Source organism: Barbatula barbatula, assembly GCF_947034865.1.
Source record: "Barbatula barbatula genome assembly, chromosome: 22".
Taxonomy (NCBI): Eukaryota; Metazoa; Chordata; class Actinopteri; order Cypriniformes; family Nemacheilidae; genus Barbatula; species Barbatula barbatula.
In genome coordinates this window covers 5,606,183-5,629,868 of record NC_136785.1, presented here as the reverse complement: position 1 = coordinate 5,629,868, position 23,686 = coordinate 5,606,183, and the positions used below count along the sequence as shown (strand labels likewise).

The 23,686-nt window shown below is 38.8% G+C and overlaps 1 protein-coding gene across 1 annotated transcript in view; it reads left to right on the top strand.

Moving 5' to 3' along the window:
• unc5da (unc-5 netrin receptor Da) overlaps positions 1 to 23,686 on the top strand; it is a gene marked incomplete at its 5' end in the record, with an annotated part of 63,684 nt that overhangs the window by 25,502 nt on the left and 14,496 nt on the right. Inside the window, 6 exons of the mRNA XM_079487034.1 lie at positions 1,613 to 1,780; positions 3,073 to 3,237; positions 4,356 to 4,391; positions 13,456 to 13,644; positions 16,740 to 17,126; positions 18,543 to 18,627. Coding sequence (XP_079343160.1) covers positions 1,613 to 1,780; positions 3,073 to 3,237; positions 4,356 to 4,391; positions 13,456 to 13,644; positions 16,740 to 17,126; positions 18,543 to 18,627 — 1,030 coding nt within the window. The remainder of the gene's footprint in view (positions 1 to 1,612; positions 1,781 to 3,072; positions 3,238 to 4,355; positions 4,392 to 13,455; positions 13,645 to 16,739; positions 17,127 to 18,542; positions 18,628 to 23,686) is intronic.

The window sequence follows — 23,686 nt, the reverse complement described above, 5'->3', positions numbered from 1 at the left end:
CGTCCCGGAGTTTTCCACCCAAACTGCTTCAGTATTTCATTTTAAACAGCTTGCTAAAGTCATTCATGTAAAACAAAGTAGAACTGGTAATAAATCAAAGAAGATGGATTTGAAAAACAGAAATTTTGTGTAAGAGCCTGAATGTTTGCTGTTGCTATGTTACACAGCCACTACACTTGACATCAATGGTAGTATTAAAAAATATCAAGGGAGGTTAGATGCTACTAGCTTTTATCTTTTGGTTTTGTGCTCTGTGGGTTGTACTGTTCATCATAGATTTTATTTAATTATTTGTGTTTTGTTGTAACAATCCGTACATTTTAGTCTATATCATGTTTTCAATGCCCTTTTCAATATGCAATGTCTCAACTTAATTTATACAGCGCTTTTTACAATTTTCATTGCTACAAGGCAACTGTACATGAAACATATTGACTATAAGCAAAACATTGAAGTTATTCAAGTAAAAACAACAAAGTGAACACACACAGAAAACAGACACGCACACACAGTTTCATACACAACCACATGTATACAAAACACAGACACACATGCACAGAATACAAAATACACACACACTGACACACACAGCGTGATTATCACTTAAGATAAAGGAGAGCGAAACAGCGGTCAAATATTATACGTACTACAAATTCCTATATTTATAAATAAATTATGCAGAATGTTACACTTAAAGTTGAAACGTTAAATTCTAAAGATGATGTCAGCAGCCACCCCGGTCAGGCAAACAGTGTGCAAACCGTGGCGAGGTCTCCAAAGTAGCTTTACAGAAAGTAAAAAAGTACAGCAAACCAAAATAACTTTCAAAATAACAGACATAGGGTCTTTAAACTCAAATGGCATATGAAGTCTTTATTTTCCTTTATTTTCCTACCCTGCATGCACATGGTAGGACATAAGCTAGCGCGCGCATCAAATCTGACATCGTTGAAATTCATCTGCCTTTTCTGCGTATGCTTCATGTATTCATGAATCTATCATCTTAGGCTTTTGTTTTTCTCATTAAGTTCTCAGTAGCGCTGTCAGCGCGTGTCCGAGACATGTTTATGAAGTCACTGTCAATACTCAATGGCATCTAATGTAATATCTGTATAATCCAATTGAATCTCATCCACGTACCAATTAGATGATCTAGTCAGTCATTTCTCGGTTGAATAGATGACAGGCACTATTGCGTAGAGTTGTGTGTGTGTGTGTGTGTGTGTGTGTTTTAAGCCCTGCACCCAAGTAACAAGGTTGTGCATTATTCAGATTGAATTGAGATTGACATTTAAAGTTTCTGAATTTCAGTTGAATTTGAATTGAGGTCATAAATGGGATGAAGAATTGTGGTTGAGCTTTAAAAAAAGAAAAAAGAAAATTCTATCAAAAGTCATATGCACGCGTTAAGTGTGTGTTTCATTTTTAATGCAAATTACATAAACATGTCATCATACAACCAACAAGTGTCATTTCCAGAAGCATTGCACAGTTTGTTTCCTACTGAAGCACATCTTCCATACAGAATACACACACCGAGTGTCTTGTTTTGTTGTGGTTAAAACAGCGGGCTAATGCTGAACCATGCCTCTCTTTTCTCTGTTGACTGCAGTGAACGGAGGGTGGTCATCCTGGACGGACTGGTCAGAATGTAACGTTCACTGTGGGAGAGGAGTTCAGAAGCGAACGCGGACCTGCACTAACCCTGCCCCGCTGAACGGAGGGGCTTTCTGTGAGGGCATGTCCGTTCAGAAGAGCAGCTGTACCTCGCCCTGCCCAGGTCAGAGAACACAGAGCCGTTGGCCAATAGCAATGAGATGAGAGGATACAGTTTAAACTGAACCTTATAAGAGAGAATTTTTGTGTTTCTCAGAATTGTAGACATCTTTACTTGCTGGTTGCATGCCGTAACAAGACTGTACAACGTGACAAGGATCCAATTTCTGTTGTTTCCCATTGAGCACTTTCATTTGCAAGCCTGCAATTCTCAAGTAAATGTACAGTAAATCATAGTAAACCTCCTCAGCGTGTTATTTTTCCCAAAAGAGAATTTACAGTTTATAATTATTGAATAACTAAATAAACATACGATCATCATTTTGCACTTTTGGAGCTCTGCCTGCATTAAATACAGAATTTATCTCTTGTCTCTCCAGAACAATGTTGTCTCCAGAAGAGCCCAGTAGTGCATTTTGCCAGCAGATTCAAGGCTGGTCAGTCAGTCAGGCAGTGTGACTGTCTCACCGCTGTGCCTTGTTAATTAAACATGCCTTCTGAACACATTGATGGCTAATCCATCTGTCTGGGAGCCTGCATTTCAAACAGCACTTTGACAGTACGTGCTGAATTTGAATTGATCTCGGTGGCAGAGGCCTCTCGAGATTTACAGTTGATATGTGTCCGCTTTCAATTAATGTGGCGCCTACTGTCATACACCGAGACATGCAGTTTAATGTTTGAAGCGTTAAACAATGCTCCTCAGAGCCTGTGCAATAAATGCAGATGAAAGGAACTCAGAAAGACAGCAGGGAAAAATATGAAAGAAAGTTTAGAAAATCAAGCAGGATGAGCCTTATAAAGACAGATGCAAATCTGAGTTATCAACCACCCCACGTAATTGCCTCAGTCTCCGTGCGCACTTACACCGGCTAAATTTATGGTTTCATTGGAAGCACTGATTGCATGGGAACCACTAGTCATGTTGGGGAAAAGTTATCTGAAGAGGGCACCGGTCGAGAAAACCTAATCTTGCTCTCCAGCCCCACTCGATCCCGCTTCCCCACTCAACAGAGACACACAAACATGACATTTGCATTTAGATTAGCCGCAGAGGAAACATCAGCAGCCCGTGGAGTAGTTAAGGGAACTGGGAAAGCCTGATGGAATAAGTCAAAAAAGTAAATTGTCTTTCGCTTTTGTCAGAGACGAACCTTGAAAGGGAAAACCTGGAATTATAGAACACCACACAGAGAAAAAGAAGGAAATCAGTAACTGTTCTTAGAGATCTGGGAAGTATTGTGAAGTCTGCATCAGATTGTTCTGTTTTAATTGTACCGTCTGTTTGTGAAACAGTGGACGGTGGCTGGGCGGAGTGGACCATGTGGTCTGTTTGTAGTTCGGAATGTGAGAGGCAGCGTACAAGAGAGTGTACGGACCCGGAGCCCAAACATGGAGGCAGATTGTGTGATGGAGCCGCCCTAGATACCGATAACTGCACCGGAGACCTCTGTATACAGGGTGGGTCATCATCACCGTGCAAATGTTTACTGCCACTATCACTGTCATCACAACATTACTATTACCACTATCTTCATGAACTCTCAACACCATCATTACCACAATCTCTATATTTCATTGTCACCATCATGACCTTTTGTTTTGTTTTCAACAATATCTTAACATTCTTAAATCAAGAAATGTTAGATTTTCAATGATAATTCAACTAAAAATGTAAATGATGTCATTATTTACTGTATTCATTCATTCATATGTCGTTCCAAATCTATTTATGACTTTTTTTCCTGTGAAAACCAAAAGAAGATATTTTGAGAAATGTCTTGGTGGTTTTGTGTCTATGCAATGGAAGTCAATGGGGACCCAATGTAGTTAGATATTTGTACTGATAGCACTATCAGTCAATAACGCTGTGTAAGGGTAATATGTCAGGGGTTTGTGACGCTCTGTTATACGACTCTTTCAACTTCCCTAGTGCAACACAGACACAGAGCAGTAAAAAATCATTCCACTTTTCTTTAGATCAGTGGAGAAAAGTGCGCTGTGCAAGGCTGTCACCAGCTGAATGAAACCAGTCAGTCAAACCGTGAGACGAGCAGCTCTTGACAGCCTGTTTTGTAATTCCTTAGGAGAGGCAGAAATCTTCTGTTTTAATCCTCCTCGCTCATCATCCTGACAGTTCTTTAATCAATCTTTCCTGCCTCCATCCCCCGAGGGAGGAGGGCACACACCTCGCCATCCTCTGCAGATGAGTCTAAAGGCCGACGGTGATAGACATTCCTATCAGAGACCAATTTCCTCCATCTAATACACACACGCTGATCTGTACCATGGGCCTTCGTGGTAATTTTGTGTAAAAGATTGGACAGTGATTTCACTTTACATGCCTGTCATTGAGCATCATACATATGTAGTGTTTGGACAGTTTGCTGGTTATTAACCTCCTACGTAATTCGTGGAGGAGACGGAAGTTCATGCTTCCCCTCAGCGATGCAGTCCAGTCAACTCGTGTTTCACACCGCATGGGCATTTCTGATCCCTGCATTTTCTATACATCGTCAATGTGTTGTTTATGTGTAAGAATTTGACAGGTGTCAAAGATGTGTGTCTGTCTCTTGCAGACAGGAAGCTGCTGCACGACGTGAAGGTGCCTCAAGGTGAGTTACTTTTCTTAATGTTTCTTATGTGAGTTTTTGAACCTCAGTTTCATCAAGTCATTTACATGCATTAGGTTGCGTTACTTGAGAGGCGACTATTAAAAATGCTCGCAGGCATATGACGCATGGTGTCATAGTGGCATATTGCATCACAGTCATCCGTCTTAATATCGCCGTTCTCGACGAGTCTGTCCAATTAACTCCTTTTACTGTTATCATCAGTTTGAGTCATGCTGGCAGACAACCTTTTCGCAACCTTCACGTAACCTCAGTTCTACACTTACTTGTTCACCATAGGGTTGATGACCGGAGCACTGTTATACAAAATATTTATAATTCTAGGGGCATCATAATAACTAAAGGTTTTTATTTACTTTTGACATAAGAGGTTTGTTGCAACTGCCCGAGTACAATTACAGTGGGTTTTCGGTGAATCATTATCCAGTTTTCCATTACTGCTAATGTAGTCACCATGGTTGTCATAATCACTGCTGCAATCACCGTCCTTGTCATCATAACCGCTATTATTACCATCGCTGTCATACATTATACTCAACGTCTGCATTGTTTGAGAAGCAACTATTAAAAATGCTCGCAGGCATATGAAGCATGATGTAATACAGCCACATTTCATCACCACCATGCCTCTTAAAATCTCAGTTCTCACAGTGTCTGTGCAATTAACCCCTTTTACTGTTATTATCAGCTTGAGTCATGCCGCACAAACAACCTTATTGCAACCTTTATGTAAGCTCAGATCTCGGCTGGCATTCTTCAACATCGGGTTGATGACCTGACAATTGTGTTTTCGGTGAATCATCATCTGGTTTGCTGTTTGAAAGAACCTGGAAAAGCAATTAAGTCCATGACATTTTAAAGACAGCGTTCAGGGGCTGACTCGACATCTGAACGAGTGCCACATTAGCTCAACGGTGACGCATTACAGCGATTAAACATGTTTCACTGAGGAACGTCATCTGGAATATAATGTTACCAAACAAAACACAATACACAACCTGTCACAGCGAAAGGACATTTACAGAACACATTGTACATGAAATTGTTGCTTCTGGACTGAAATCATGTTTAACAGGGTAAATACTGTATATATGGGTAGTTGTTGGCCCTACAGGTGTCCTATGGTGTGACATAGCAAAAAAAAATGTAAACAACATTATGATAATATATAAATTTCTATTATTAATACGTATACTTATAACATCAGATAGCATAAGAGAGATATATCTTCTTTCTAAGTTCTTTTTCCAAATGTTTTGTTGTCACACCATGACACAATTGTGTTTGTTTTTTTGTCATCTACCCATATACAGGCCACTCCACTTTAGGTTTTAATCCGATTTCTGCATGTATTGTGGCAATTCCAGTCCAGTGTCTGTTGAATTTCGACAGAAACAAACCTCAAGAATGGCAAAAAGTCACCAAACAGAAATGTGTCAGACGGATGAAAATTAGGCGTATTCCATTATTGTTTTTACTGATCCTAAAATACATGTAAAAAATCTGTATCGCGTAATTTAAACAAGAATATGAATTTGTTTTATTGCAGGAAGATCTGAAAGAAATACATCTTTTTTGTATGTTTCAATTTATTGCAAATAATGCAAATAAAAAACTATATTTTCATTTGGAATTTGGGAGAAATGCTGTTCACAGAATGAAACTAAAATTATAATTTTACTTAAACTTGTACCTATAAATGGTAAATTAATAAGAACACATACTGTAAAAAAATGATTTGTTGACCCAACTTGACTTAGTCAAGTCATCTTGTTGCATTAACTTTTGGCAAACATTAGTTGTTAAGTTCTCTTGACTTATATGTAGTAGTTTAAATAACTTGCAGTTAATTGAGCCAACATACTGTATCAATTTTTCAGGTTCACACAACCACAAACCAAGTCTTATTGACATAAAATAGTAATTTGTCTTCAACACCATAACTTAACTATTTTAGTTTACTGGAATTAATTGCTTTGATGAGAAGTTCAGGCTATTTATCTGGAACCACATTTTGAGTACATGCAGAACTCACAATTAGCTGTTAAAACTGGACAGTTAACTGTGTCTTTAATTCCGAGTCGTGGAAACATGACAAGGAAAGATGAAGCAGGAAAATGTAACAAAAAAATTCAGTAGTTCACCTTTATACTGAAAATAATTTCTCTGTTATTATTTACATGCCCTCTTTGTCATTACAAATCTGTATAACTTCTGCAGAACACAACATTTATTTTGAAAAACTTTGGTAAAGAATGTTGATGACAGCCCTCCTATTCTCTTGCATTGGTTACAATAGAAGTGAACCACAATAGAAGGGACAGCACTCTTTTCACTTCTATTGTAACCAATGCAAGAGAATAGAAGGGCTGTCAACAACAGTCGTAAAAATATTTTTTTTGTGTTCTGCGGAAGAAGTTATATAGGTTTAAAATGACAAGAGGGTGAGACAACAATGACAGAAATTTATTTTTAAAGGTGAACTATTCACAATGAGATCTTTAAACGAAAATGATCTTAAAACAGTACAACCAAAGATTAAATTTTCTGCCTTATCGCAGCAACTTGTTCTTCAAAGAATGAACTCCTGCGGTGCATGAGTCTGACCCAAGTCCGATAAACAGGTTCTGTATCACTTCAAAAGTGAATTTTAGCTCCTTTGGGTAGTTAAGGTTTAATGCATACACCAGGCCCATCAGGTTCAGAAAAGCATTGGGTATATCACTCAGGTGACGCATTATCACTTGTTCCTCAATCACCAGGGCAACGTCATTGTAGAACGAAGGGAGAGGTTCCATCACATTTTCCACAACTACTAGAATTCCAATCACCACACCCTTGATCACATCCTCTTCACGGTCACTGGGCTTTATAGAATGAAAAAAAAAGATGTTACAATTACTTACAAGCAATTACACAAATAATGTTCTCAGACCTCTAAAAGTTAAGAGATCTAATGTCCCTTATATGTTTCATCTTACCTCACAACTCTTCATGAATTTTGAAGGAGTTTCTTGCATGTACCACGGCAGGCCCAGCAATGCTGCAGTCCTCATCCTTTGGTTTGTATTCTGTAAAATATAGAATGGTTCCTTCAATCCTGATATTTATTCGTTTATTTTTTTCCAAAAAGCATAAATTTCAAATTTGCACATTTACACTTGTATACTTCTGTTGTACATAAATAACCAGTGATGTGATGCAACAACAGTTGTTTGTTACCTTTTTTGTTCAGCATCAAAATAAGATTTAAAAGTGGATCTAACATTCTTATGCCACCTAAATAAGGATCTTGGATCTGTTTTTGTAAGAAAATATTTCACTATCACTAGTTTTATGATCTATAGAATACAAAAGGTCATAGAGGTTTGGACAAACATGAAAGTGAGTAAATGATCACAGAATGGTCATTTTGAGGGGAGAAAGACTACATAAAATAGATTTACTCACATCCTTATCAAGGCTCTCCAGTATTGAAGTAATTTCTGGAATGTCCTCATAACGCTTTGACCTGAATAACTGTATCAGCTTGGAGAGATGACCATCTAGGCCTTTAAAAAAGGACTTGCTCAGGTCCTTTGACACAAGCCTGGTGAATTCTTTGCTGATCTATAAAAACATAAATACATTTACAAAATTAACAAAGAGCCAGGGTCTCAATGACATTCTTTAACAGTACTAAATTAAAATATTGTGCAGGAAGTCATTTCCTTGAACATTCAACATGACAGAACCGGTTATATAATCTAAGGACATTAAATCTGCCCATATTTTGTAATAGAGCAGTACAACTTTCATAGCCCTGGATTATCTGATAAATTCAAACACAATGAATCAACACAACTTACCTGTCTCTCTTTGAAAAGTGCTGGCCATCGGACTTTCATTTGTGACACCGGTGGCTCGTCCTCAATGACTTCTTGTCTTCTCAAAGAATAGGTGCTGCTCATAGGAGCATCAACAAAGTTGATGTCTGGTGTCCTCTTCGTCATCTCCACAGCTATTTGCTCTCTTTCCTTGTCTAGACTTTCCCGGTCTTTGCCCTAAGGTAGATTTGGCAGAAAATTGGTTTCACACCGTCTAGGTTTCTTAACTTTGTTCCGCTTTCCTCTTGTCTCCCCAAGACCTCTCTTTTCAGAATTTACTTTTAGTTCCTGACAACCTGCATCTCTCAGCTTTTGTCTGTAGTTGCCCATTTTGAACTTTATACTTATTTTCCACCCATACCATCCAGATGTAGAGCTTGGCTCTTTGAGACAGGGGTGTTTTTCAATTAAGGCAGATGCTACACTTTCAATCTCTCCATTGCCAGGATAGGCTTTGAATGAGTATATAGTTTCTGCAAGTTTCTCAAGAATTTCAATCTTCGTGTCTTTGGGAATTGACAGAAGTGTTCCATCCTTTTGAAATGCCTCATTTCCTTTTCTTAGCCTCAGCTCAACATTATACGCAAAAAGTGGAATGGGAAATGTGGTTGGCCATGGCTGTGAACGGGCTTCATATGGCTCTGAATGGATGCTGGCTGAAGAAGTTGATGGAGATGATGATTCACTTAAAATTGCAGTGTCTAAACTGGAGTCTGACAGTGTATCTGGACAGGGGGTGGAAAGAACCTTCAGTGTCACCTTGTCTTTCGGCAGATCAGCTACACATGTAAGATTACAGAAATCCTTGAAGTCTTCATATTCATATTGAAGATCAAAAGGGTCTTTCAGCTGGAGCCTGCTTTTAAGTTCCAACTTGAGGCCATCAATAGAATCTGGAAAGGATCAAGTCTAACTTTTTTAATGTCGTGTGAGGAGATGATTACACGAAACAGCATTTTGTTGTGGGAATTCAAAATTCAAGGGTTTATCTGCAACTGGTGATAAAGTAAAAAGAGAACATTGATTGACAATTACATCATAATGTGAACACCTAAAAAAATAATGTGCATTTCAACAAATGTACCTTAGTGAAGCAAGAAGGTTTTCGGCGTGATGTATAGCCTGCCAGCTCTTACATATGGATAAAGTGGATGGTATCCATTGAGTTCCTGGGGTTCCACAACCTGCAGTTCAGAAGTGCAATTACTCGTCAGCTCATAACTTCGCAAATGCTCTATGTACCAGGCTTTGAAAGGTTTCAAGATGAATGACACTTTATTGTTCACAATTAACATTTTAACAATCTCGCCAAAGTCGGGCAGTCCACCGGTGTGCCCTACAGACAAAAACATTCCCTCTGAGTACTTGTACCAAAGATGCATGCATGGGTTGAAAGAAAAACAGTGTTTATGTTTCCATACTTATGCTCAATGGCCTGCCTCACAGAACATTCAAGTGTGTCAGGTGACACGACAGCAGCGCCTCCTACTTCTAGATCAGGTTTGAAAACACTTGGCAAGTCAAGGAAGGAAGCCAAAGCAAGCTGATGCTTTTTGGCCTGAGTGAGCAAAACATTCTTGAAGTTTTTACAGTCATGTACAACTCTCTTAAAGAAGTTGTGCTTTGCCTCAAAGCGAATAGTCCAAAAATCAGTCAGAGGCCCAAATCTACGAATCATTTCTGGATAGTGTTCCAAGAAGTGATGCTTGGGGAGAATTTGGAAATCTGGGAAACACTCTTTCATCAAGCACCTGTGTTCTGATATTTTGCACTCCAAGTAACACAATGTCTCATCAGAAAATTGTCCAGTAGCTAGGAGCTCAATTATATCTTTCAGATCTAGTAAGATTTGCCATGTTTTGTCTCCTTCTGGAACTCTGTGACCCATCATCAATGGCAGAATATGGAAGCAAAAAAGAGACATAATGTTTTGAAATTTAATAGCCAATGAATACTTGAGTTTGAATTATTTTACTTTGGAAACCTTGTATCTGAATTTATTTGTTTCGAATTTACCTCTATGAAATTTAAATATGAAAATTCTTGATTTCCATTTTAAAAACTTGAATTTAATACTCACAAATTCAGATACAAAACAAAATCAACTTACCGAATTTCAGATAAAATACATTCAGGTTGATCAAATTCGATTGCTCTTATTCGATCTAAAATTTCAAGTTAATATTTTTCAAAGAAAACATATGTCTAATTCGACTGCTCAAATTCAGATCGAAAAATTCAAGTTAAATATTCACACGGTAACATCCGGGCTACCCAGGATAGGAAAAACAGTTGAGCCCAGAGCCCGTCTGCAATTGAACCGAACCGACGTCGGGCGGCCTATCAGAGCACGTCAACCTGACTGTCTGTCATGATCCAAGAAGAGGCAAAGTCACGTATATTAAACCTGATAGTCAAGTTTGATAGTACCCAGTACACTGCACAGACCTTGTGCTTTTTTCTAGATGTTCCCAGTGGGTTACATACCTCATAGTCATCAATATACATCACAAGTGCAATGCTTAAACTCTCTGAGGAAAGCAAAATATTCTCTTTGCAGTACAGTCCATCTCTGTATGTTTTAATGTGACCAGAGTGATTAGCAGTTTCTTGCAGGATTTTATCCAAAATGGCATCTCGGTTCAACAACTCTGTCAAAACTTCCAAAATTGGAATATAAACAAATTTGTTTGGGGAGCACGGTTCCAAAAAATATTCAACTGGCTCAATTACTTTGAACTTGTCCTTGTAATAAGTTGATATTTTGTATTCGGTTGCAAAAGGGCCACTCTTTGAAAGGGATGTTAGGGGATTTGTTTTTTCAACTATCTCAGCTAAGGCACCAGTCAATTCGTTGGTTAACACACAATTGTGCTTAACCAATACACTTTCAATTATTCTTGGAGTGAACTCTTGCACAACAGAAAAAACACTGCAAAGCTCATTTACAATTTCCTGTGTGGTGGCCTTTGAGACATGTAGAGTTGTTTGCATGCGAAGTAATAGTGATGCTACTTTGTGTTTAATCAAATCCTGTAGGTCCTGAACATCTATGTCAATATCTACTGTTGAGCAATCCAGGCTGAATGAATCTGCTTCAGAGTCTGCATTTTCAGGGTTTGAATAACCAGGATTGCAAGTTTGATACAAGTCTGTTCGGAGATCTTCTAAAGTGCTGTGGCGATGACTCCTACTTTTATGAGCACGGAAAGTGCTGGACACATTGGTCTGGAAACTACAGTCTTGAAAGGGGCACCTCACTGACTCTTTTTTTATAATGTGTGTTTTCAGATGTGCAAGATATTGTGAAACACTGCAAACCTCAGAAAACTTACACAGGTCACAGTTCACATTTGATTTTGCTTTAAGCAATTTGAAGGCTTCAACACACTGACTATGGTCACGAGTTAAATGCTTCTTCAGAGACAGTTCACTCCTAAATGTGCATACACAGTCTATATAGATGCATGGGAGTGGACAGTGACTTGCCTGATGGCATTGTTTAGCTTGTAGTGTGTGATTAGGACACGCTGGTTGGGTGAAGACAATCAGCAAATCTTGCAACACCACCTCATTGCCATGGAGTTGTGCTTCAACTCAGCTTGCAATGTACTGATCCTGCAACTAAAAAAACAAAAAAGGTCAACCTCCAGCCAAGTACACATTCACATGTTACATACAGAAATATTCACTTAACATCCTACACAAATGCAAAAAAGTTTAACCATGTGATTATTAATCTACAGAATGTTCTGACATTACAAGATCAGCGCGCAAGTTAGCAATACAAGACCACCATTTGCACGTGCTCAAAACACCCCTAACGTTAGCATACATCTGTTAGCTTTATGCGTTAATTTAAAAGACTAACAACTGAGCATTTAAAAAGCATTAAGTCCCTCAAACATTTGTATAATATAATAAATTAGAACTTAATGTTGTTGCAACCACGTATAAATAAAAGTGCAAATAGGCCTATGCTTCGGAAATTACTGGTCATTCGGTGTTTCTATGATAAAAACTAACAATTTCAAGTTTTCCTTTTTCCTTCAAGTTGAGGTTGTTACGACTCATTTTATTATGTAGTGACACAATGCAATTTGACAGGAAATTATTTTATTTGTCCACTAGACTAAAACTCAGAATCATTTTTTACAGTGCAGGAACGAGCGATACAAAGGTCAAGGTTTGACAGAAAAATGTATATCTTCAATGTCAATGGTTAGTTGCTTGGTAAATGGTAAGAGTCTGCTGCTGTGATCTTTTTTTAAAGTGAAATAAACTCTAGTAACCTGCATCTGTCTATTCTAGAGTTTCAAAAGAAAATATGAAATAGCAGTGGAAATGACCTTAATGTTGATTATAATACCAGACATTTGCTTTCAAACAGCAATTTCATGCACAAAGAAAGAGTAAACGAAGTCAATTAAGTTTATCTGAACTTTAAAAGCTTATCTGAAGAGAGAGTTACAAAGACAAAGAGCCAAATGCAAGAACAGAAGTGCAGAAGCGATTCAATAGCCTGCCAAACTTTAGAGCTCCCAATTAACCCGCTCTCGGTTTTGCTCTCAGTACCGCTCCACATGTTTGTGTCTGGTGTTTTCGTAGCTGCAGGCATGACGTTCAGAACCCGTCTGGACGCTCAGGAACGAGACTCTTACTTTTCTTTGTGCCTTCTATTGTTCACTGTGTCCTGGTTGAATTGTTTGCGGGAAGGAGTCGTCAGATAGGGCTTAATCACTGCAGATGAGATAATATAATGAGCTTTGTTGTCGTGAGTCCCAGAGGAAGGCGCGTGGTTTGCGGTACACCAGATTTTACAGCGTGTGTGTTCGTGTTGGAAATCAGGTGCTCGGATAATTGCGGATTGTAATTGCCCATCACTGGAGGACTTTCATTAGTGTTGGAGGTATCTGGGAATGTGGACGCGATAAAGAGAGGGAGATCTGTGATGAACGTATTTTATTATTATGTAATTTCATTGCTTTGTTTTACGACTGCATCTGTACGTCGAAATGAGATCCCTTAGCTACAGTATATGATCCATTTGGAAAAATGAAACAAATGCCCTTATGTAACAATTTTCCTGGAGTCATTTTGCTTGAGTTTTTTCTAAATGTTTTTTGCTGGAGATTTTTGCCAGTGTTTTTCACATTAAATGATTTTCTTTTCTTTCATAGCTGAAATGGAGACAAATAATGATGTCGCCCTTTACTCTGGTCTGGCTGCGGGTGTGGTTACCGTGGTCATGCTGGTCGTTGCGGTAACACTTTACAGGCGGAACCAAAGCGAGTATGGCGTTGATGTCATCGACTCATCTGCGCTGACTGGAGGATTTCAATCTTTCAGCTTTAAAAGTGCAAGGCAAGGTGAGAGAAAACAACCCTTTATTGATCCAATATTAAAGTGGCCCTGACTTACACAGTTTCTGTATATCTCATGTTAATCTTGAGTACTTACACAATAGTATCGCACCCTTCAAATATCCGCAGAGTCTTTAGTTTGATCACATTTATAGAAGACAGATACAGCCGTATTATTTCTAAAAACATGCGACATGTGTGGGGGGAGGTGGCGGAACTGAAGCATGTGTGCACACATTGCCAAGAAAACATAGACATCAGTTTCACTCATCGCGGGCGTGTCCGTGTCGGGCATCTTTTAGCGCTGGGACTGCCGCTCCATCTATCAGTTTTAAACAATCTCCCAATCCAGCGTTATATCCACGATTTATATAACAGTCATCACCCAAATGCAGCGAACAAACAAATACAGCTCAACTTCGCAGACATAGTGCTCTCTCTCTCCTGCACACAAGTGAAAGTGACTTGTGCCCATGCTCATTCTCCCGCAGCTCCATAAACCTATAGCCTTCAAAGATATTTTGAAGAATGCCAGTAACCGAACAATGGTGGTACCCATTGACTTCCAAAGGTTTGTGTCCGTATAATTGAAGTGAATGGTGGCCGTCATTGTTCGGTTACCAACATTCTTCAAAATATCTCCTTGGGTTCTGCGCAAAAAAGTAAGTCATACCAGTTTAAAATGACAAAAGCATGAGTGAATGGCTGTATATGATTGTGTATGATAAGTAAATGTGATTAAACAAACATTTGTGAAAAATAGCATCAGGTGGCACGACAATGATCTCATATAAGATTCTTCAACTTCCTGTAGAACATTCTACACTCAACTATGTTTTCTTGTCTCTCTGCGCTTCTAAACCTGAGCTAAAGGGCGTCAGTTGATTTACTTTCCACATCTCTTTCTCCTCTCCTTTGGTCCATCTGACGCCCCTAGAAAAAGAGATTGATGTTGATTGAGGGGTGCAGAGAGAGCAGAGCACTAGTTCTCTCTTGCTTGTCGCTTCAGTAATGGGGCCCGTTCACAGTACTATCACTCTTCCCGGCCCACTAAACGCCACCATCACAACAGACACACACACACCTATCACCAGATGTCTATGTGAAGTTTCAAAGCACTGAACTATACCCTAAGTGTTGATGGATTGCTCAGTTTATCCATCAAATGCTTTAAATAAAACAATGAAACATAATCATGGATAGAATAGATATACCCTCAAAATAAATGGACGTATAGATGAACAGATGGAATTTGAAAATAAACAATGTCTCATTTGTCACTGTGTTTAAAACACGGCAAACCGTTGAAATATGGTTGCAATAGCCACTTTGCCTCGGCGACAGATTTTTGACAGCGCTGTCAATTCGCACGCAGCAGTGAAGGACCTTGATAGACACTCAAGCAACACAACTGTTGTCATGGAGATCGGAACCTTTAGCCCTGCGTGACAGATTTCACACATTTGGATTTGGAATAGATGTGCAGAGGGAAAGGCCTCGAGTGCGTTCTGCAGTCTGTCCATGGGGGCATCAGTCCAATCTGAGAAGGAGAAAATGACTCCCTTTCGCACCTTTTGCGGCACCTCTCTTAGGGAAGAGCGCTCGTTCATCCATTGCTTTCTGATGAATAAAACAGATTGAAGATTCTGCGTGTCTGTGAATGTGGTACATTTTTGTGATCTGTGACAGCTCTCACAACAGCTCATGGTAAAAGCGTAGTTGAATCATTTAACACTCCAGAAATAGCTGCTGGTTGTTATCCTTATACTGTATCTTGATAGCATAAATAATGTTGCTGTGTTGTCTTTATTGTTCATTTGATAGAGACATGAATCTTTTTTTATTATTCTGACAATTTTATAAGGACTGCACACAACATAAGCCTTTTTAGTTGATGAGTCATAAATATGATTAAAGTTTTCTTAATGTCTGAATCAGATACAGTATATCTTAAATACCTGGACAAAGTTTTGAATAACACAACAACACCATGTAAATTTTGTTACCGATAGAACATCTTATACTTATGAAAAAAACGTTGCTTTTTATTTTTTTGGGTGATATTAAATCATTTACGTTTTAAAGATCAAGAGCACAATAAATTACCTTTGTGTATGAAATGTGCTATGTAAATAAACTTGCTTGGACTTGCCTTGATTCCCAAGCAACATGTACTGATTCAAATTAAAGTGATTGAAATGTACAGTTAAATAGAAGCATATGCCAAATGCGTAAATGTACATTTAATCACATTTAATCACACTTTTTTGATTTTCAGGTCGGTTGCATTAAAAATGAAGTACTTATACAAAAAATATTATATAAAATATTATTTTTGTCCACATATTGTTTCAGCGGCAACAACATAAACGTTATGTGGCCAAAACTTACTGTAACTTCCAGTAGACTTGCGCAAAAAAATTAATTTAATACAAATACTATACAATAAAATATGAATATACATTAATGTTAGAATAAAGTAAATATCAAATAAATTGTTATTGTAATTCCACACACCAGATGTCAACTTCAGGCCAGGCGTGTGCATCCAATGAAACCGCCTATTGGTGTTTTCACAGCATACCAGCACACTTTAACTGCAAAGCCAAACCAGTCAATACTTTCCCCATGGTTTGGATAATCTGAAATAAACAGAGCAGTTGGTCTTGCATAGTCTTGTTTTAGAACATTTTCTCCCTCAATTTGTGAAATGAAATTTAAATGTGTTAAACGTTGCTGAGAGTGCTGCACTAATATTGGTAACTGAAAGCATTATTGAATTATTGAATATTTGATCAATATTTAATGTCCTCTAAATATTAAATTATTTAATAAACAAACAAGCAATGGGCGGAGGATGTGTACAACAATGATAATCTTATGAATTCAGCAGAAATCTGAAAGCTTTCAGCAGAATTTTGGAGGCTTATATTACGTTAAGATCTGCTTACCTGGACAAAATGTTATGTGTATAATAGGCCTACAGAAACGATAACCAATGGGCTTACAGTTGTTCGTGTGTCTAGACTGTTCTAGATTATGTTGTACATGTACATGTACGTAGTATGAAGTTTCAAGCTGTTCCCCACTTTGTCTTCCAGGTAACCCTCTGTTAATGAACTCCTCCATGCAGCCCGATCTGACCGTGTCACGGACTTACACCGGCCCCATCTGCTTTCCCGACTCCATGGAGAAAGAGCTAATCCCTGAACCTGCGCTGTTTGACCCCCTCCCTGACCTCAAGGTCAAAGTTCACAGTTCGTTCATGGTGTCCCTGGGTGTGTCAGAGAGGGCGGAGTACCACGCAAAAGCCCCTTCCCAAACCTTTCCTCGTGGCGTGGTGCAGGAAGTGGGAGGGGGCACGCTGGGTGGGAGGAGTCAGCTGACCCCCGCCCAGCCAACCCTGGTGTCCTCTACGTGTAAACGACCGCTTAAGACCAATGGGGTGTTCGGGCACAGTGGTGGGCGACTGGTGGTCCCTAATACAGGTGACTGACTACATTTTTATACATGCTGTACAAAGATCAATGATAAGCTTATGAATTCAGCGGTATGAATTCTCTTTATAACTATGTGACGAATAAAAATATTGTGATATCACACAGGAAGTCAGATAGGACACAAAATGAGAAGTGACAACAAACCTTGCTGCAGCATCTGAGGTTTTGAAGCTGAGGCCGAGATCTCATGCATGCCACAGACATGAAATCTCCCTTTATTCTGTCCCCACATCCCCTTGGCTTCTCTTTCTGATTTGCACGTACCATCTCCAGTGTTGTGTGTTAAAGAGGTTGTGGGCACAGCACCCAGCAGCTGAGAGTACAAGCAGCTGACAGAGGCAGATAGACCAGCAGCATAGATTCAGAAATCTCCAGGGTCTATCCCTCCCTCTCTCTCTTTTAGGCCAGGTTCACACTTGACTTGAAGGAAACCATGTTTTCAAAAAAGCCCTGAGCACTCGTTCGACCCTGAGGTTGAAAAAAGTTAAACTTTTTGATAAGAAAGCCCTACGTCAAGCATATTTTTCACAGCTAACTAATGAAAGAGACCTGTCGTTTCCATAACAAGATGCGTGAAACGTGATTGGCAGAGAAGGATCAAACTCCAAAAAATGTAATGGCGGTGGAAACCCCTGTTGGAAGTTTAATTTTAACTTTCAATAACTTTTGATTGCATTTCTAGCGAGAAATTTGTATTGTAGTTCTTAAATATGTGATTGGTTATATAAGCTCTCTGTTTATAACTCAAATAGAATTCCGTTACGCTGCCTATGAAGTCTCTCTAAGCTGCCTTTGTGCACAAATGCTATCTTTGAACATTACGGGCTGCTATTTGCAACCACAACTCTGCAAGCATTTTTTTTACTAAAAAAGCGCCATTGTCAAATATGAACATGGCTTTACACACTCTCGCTCTTTCCTCACCTCTGATCATGTCACATGCAGTAAAGAGTCTTGACAGCGGGCCGAAGCGTGTGAAAGTGTGAGAAAGGTTAGAGGCTAGCGCATCCGTTGAAGCATACTGGAGTTTTTGCTGAGCCCTTTTTAAGATCTTTACAGCCGAATACTGACTCTAACAGTTCTGCCGGCACCTTATCACGCCTTACTAAGCCGGTGCCCGTGTGTGCGCGATCTTTCATGAGGGAGGTTTTACATTGAGGTTTAAGAGCACATGCTGTCATGTAGGAATCCCTCAAGAAAAACGCTCAGTCGTTTCATGATTCCAGGACAGAACCGAAGGATTCATTCAGCTGAAAGGGCTTCTGGGAAATTAAGGCTTCCAAACGGAACTTTTGTTTGTTTCAGTTGAGCATCTAAGACGCATTCAGTCATGTTGTAGGATCATATAAATTGTTTTGTTTTGAGTGTGTGTATCTGTGTGTTATGACTCGTATCTTTGGCCAGGTGTGAGTTTGCTGGTGCCACAAGGCGCAATCGAAGAGGACACAACCTGGGAACTGTACATAAGCATTACCCAGCAGGCCTCCAGGTAATATGTCCAAGACACTGACACACAAAAGCCGTATTCAACTCTTTCTCTGTCAGGCACAAACAGAACAACATGTCTTGCTTAGTTAGGTAAAGGTCCAATGTGTATTTTTTTTGAGGATCTGTTGGTGCAATATAATATACATAACAATGTCTTCAGAGGTGTATAAAGACCTTACATAATGAAGCGTTGTGTTTTTATTACCTTAGGATAAGCTATTTCTTTGTACATACACCGCAGGTTCCTTTGCATGGAATTCGTCATGTTGTTGCTACAGTATCCCGAAACGGACAAACTGCTCCACAGAGCACGTTTCGTAAATACGTTATCTCCTTCAGCAAGGAAGCGAGGTGTGTAGGGAGGTGTGGAGTGAGCTGTTGGTTGCAATGTACAACCTCACCAGTAGACGCCGCTAAATTGGTTACACTTGACCTTTTAGGATTTATCAACTTCGAAAAAATATCGGTCACCATTTGCTCACGATGAATGACAACTGGCGTTTTCATATTTATAAAAGACACAAACACACCATAGAAGTGTCATACAAGTTGTCTGTGAACTAGATGAAGTCTTCTGAAGTCATATGGTGGCTTAATGTATGGGAAACATTTTAAGGATAGTTCACCCAAAAATGGGTACTAAACTAAACCAAATGGCATTCCAAAACTAAATGGCTTTTTGTCTTCTGCAGAACACAAAATAAGGTATTTCGAAGAACATTGATAACCAAACAACATTGACACCCATTGACTTCGATTGTATGGACACAAAACCACTGAAGAATTTGTCAAAATATCTTCTTTTGTGTTCCACAGAAAAAAGAAACCTACTGTAGGTTTATAAAAACACGAGTGAGTATAAATGAGATTTTTTGGAGGTGTTCTCCATTTTAGCCCTGCTTGCCACATTCGTGAGATTGACTTTTTTACGACACTTTTATGCTGCTTTCTGTGTCATTTTTCATTTACAGCTTCAAACCTCATTCAGTATAATTGCATCCTAAAAAAACAATCCCATTCTGTGTTCCACGGACAGAAAAGCAATACAGTTCAAGAACAACATCATGGTGTGTAAATGATGTTAGAGTTTTCGTTTTTGGGTAAACTACACTTTTACAGCACACGCTGGTATATTCTCTCCATACACATTTATTTCTTAACCTCATTTCACTTTCCTTACCTTCAATCTTACCCGCAGTCTCCGGCTCTCCGCTCTGAGAGAGGGCATTATGTTTCAGAGCAGGCTTGCAGTTTCAGCGGCAGCTCTGTATATTGAAGGCAGCTAGGTGCGACTGGATCCCCTGGGGCTCATTTAAAATGGTGCATGCCTTCATAGCGTTAGTATTCCGGGCCTGGTGCAAGAGCGGCGCTGCTCGACGCCGGGGTGAGTGGTTAAACACAGCTGAGTCCAGTAGGTTATCAGCCAGCTGTGCCAGCCTGTCGCAAAGAGGAAAAAAGATGGTGCCTGTAAAGCGGCAGAACAACAAAGCAGGTGTTCGATTGAGCCGGAATGGGATTTCACCCCCCTTCAATTCATTGTCATTTTGTTTGTCAGTCAATTCCATTTTGTATGTTTTCTCCAGTACCATTTTTCAACTCTCAACATATTTTATAGCTCTGCGTACTTATGGGAAAATGTAATTGTGTTACACAATGTAATTTTAATGTTTTTTTATTAAGTTTAACATGCTGAATATGGATATTACATTTCTTACCATCGACGGTACTAACAAAAAAACTAAAATTATTTTCACACATTTATACATTTCGGTATTGTTACTCGTACGCAGAAATGACATGTTACTGGCATAACGCTGAGCTCAAAACAACAGTTTAACATAACAGTTACTAAAAATACACCAAAACTTCAGAAGTGTACATAGTTTTTGTCTTTTATGACTTATCCTGTCCACACGAACAAAGTTGCAGGCGCAGTCACCCATCATCACTTCATCCCACCTTCACTGTGCTACAGAAATGTCTTGAATTTTCTGACAGTGACAATTGAAAAAATTGTAAAATTTAAAATATGTGAAAATTTGTACAGTTTTTGTTTATTTGCAAGAGACCTATATATCGTAATTAATGATATAAGCTCACAATTTACTTGAGCTAAATATAAACTTAAACATTGATGCTACATGAAAATAAAGATTACCAGAATAATTAGCACAACAGAATTGTAAAAGAACTACAAAAAAGGTTAGGGGAAACACATATTTGTTACACTGCGTTATTATTGTTATTTTATCAAATGGAACAGAAAATAAGCAAGTATTTTAAAGAAAGAGGTACCCTTGATAATGGTCTTGTAAAAGTAAAATAGTGCTGTAATATTTAAATGTCCTTAAAGGGATAGTTCACCCAAAAACTAAATGTCATCATAATTTATTGTACTGTATATGACTCTGCTGTAGAACATAAAAGAAGATATTTTGAGAAATGTCTTCTTGGTTTTGTGTCCATACAATGGATGTCAATGGAGCAAATGCTATGTTTTGGGGCACCAACATTCTTCCAAATATCTTCTTTTGTGTTTTGGAGAAGAAAGAAAATCACACAGGTTTGGATTGCACGAGGCGGAATAAACACTGAAAGAATTTCCATTTTTGGGTAAACTATACCTTTAAGGATTAAATAATCTCACAGAATGTTATTTACTTTGTTTCTGTGAGCTGCTTAACTTTGGGATTAACCCTTCAGATAATTCCATCAGAATGTGCTTACAAACTTTAGCGACTGCAGTATTTAAACACTAAAGTTGAAAATGAAAGAAATCACCCAAAATTATAAAGAGACACCTTCTCCACTTTCTCAATCCTCATCCGCTGTTTTAGACTTCCTGGGACTGATGGAGATCAAGAGTCACGAGTGTACCGAGACTCCTCAGCGTCCTTTCGCCGGTGCTTGATGAAAACTTCAATCTCAACAAGCCACAGACGAAATTTCCTGCTAGCGTACGATAAGCCGAAAGCTGTTTGCTTCCCCCATCTCCTGGCCAACATGCCACTGAGCAGCCACCTGTCAGTCAAACTATGCGAAGCCCAGCTGTCAGTCAAAGCCTATCTTTTGACATTGGTTGAGACTGGCAGGAAGAAATTCAATCCACAACACTGAATTCGGACCACAAAGCATCTACAGTAGGTGGAGGGGGCAAGCGAAGGAGAGACAGAAATCAATCCGCAGGAGCTCCTAAATTTAGCCTCATGATCTCCAGAGCCTTCATAATAGCGGCTATAGAGAGAAGAGTCATGAAAAAAGATCAATCAGAGACTTTTTATTTGTTCGCCGTGATAGGGTTGAGTAAGCTCAGACCTCTGAGTTTACAGAACTTAAAGCTCCTCTGTACGTTTCCCCACAGATTTACTGGGATGTCACACAGACCATTTGTATTGCTGGGAAATAATTCAGGATGTGTTAATGAAAGTACAATCTGATTAATGAACGCTGCAGTTTCTCTGGTTACCACGGCAGACTGTAGTTTCAATAAATCAACCGTCAAAGTGTTTCTGTTGTTATTAGCACAGCATCAAAGGTGCCTATTTACATTTGATGAATCATGGGAAAATAAATAATGGGCGGACTCATGCTTGCTAGCTAGCTGACAATTTAAACGGGGCACCACTGCACCATTTACGTCCACGTTGTTGACATTGATCGGAGATTTTAGGCAACGTGAGTGACAATGCCCATTGGCGATATCATGTGGGCGTGTGCAGTGACAAAGCTGCAGTTGCATTTATGAATGTTGTGTGAATGCCAATGGTTTACACACAACAGTGCATATGTGAAGTAGATGATGTAAATTAGGAATATGAAGAAGATAATACAAACTGTGAGCAATTTCAATATTCCTGACCACATACAAGGATATCATTTTTAAAGAAGGATGTGTTGAGATACTTTTAAAATGGTTAGCATTCCAAGTGAGATCAATTCATGGATAAATTATCATTCATCTCATTTATAATACGATGCTCTGCTGCAGTTCATCAACAAATCATTTCCATTCCAGAATATTAATGTAGAGTATTAAAAAAGCTGATTCCTTTAAAAAAAACAGTGACAGTATCAGTAATACACTTACAGCTGTGGGAAAAATTAAGAGACCATTCCAAATCAGCATTTCTAGATGTATTGTGGCCATTCGAGTACAGTGTATGTTGAATTTCAACAAAATCAAACCTCATAAGAATCAAGGTTATCACATGAAATATAATATTTGATATTTTCCTAAATACATGTACACATATTACTGTTGTATTGCTTAAAAGTGAATATGAACTTGTTTTCTTTGGAGTATTTGAAGAGCATCTCTTCTGTTATTTTGACCTGTTTCTCCAGTTTTTTATTGTCTACAAATAAATGTAAATAGAAAAACAATTATTTTAAATTTGGGGGAAAATATTGTTCATCATTTAACTTAAACACACACTGTTCCTATAAATAGTAAATTTTGAAAAACTGGAAGTAATATTGCAATGGTCTCTTCGTTTTCTCTGCGGATGTTTATTGTGGTGTGGACCACATTGCATCAAATACAGAAACTCCTACTATGACCATTTACATTAGGCTGACGTCTCTCCAATGCAACATACAGGGCTTTACTGACAAACGCCTAAACCAAGTCTCCCGGCCACAAGTCTTATCTATGAGGGATTATTGTTGATATTGATCAGGCCATAATCTCTGCGGCTCGGAATGCAATAAAGACACTTGTGATGCTTCCCAGGGGACCCGTTTTGGTTTATATTAAGCCTGTAAAGGGAAGAAAGTGGATGGGAACCAAAGAACCGGAATCATGATTAGCTCTCCAAAACACTGTAATCAAAAAAGCCTCTTTAAATGAAAAGCATAGTGCGGTTACTTATATTCCCACAGACAAATCAATATTGATGTTCCTTTAATCACTTTTCATCAGTATGTCGCCGTTTCAGATGTTTCAGCAACATTTTGTTTATTTTGATGTGCATTTTATGTACCTGCGTGAGCATTAATGTGTTTTGGGTGTGTGAACGTTTCATTAGACTGTAAAATGTCTGAAAACTTATTCTGTCTCC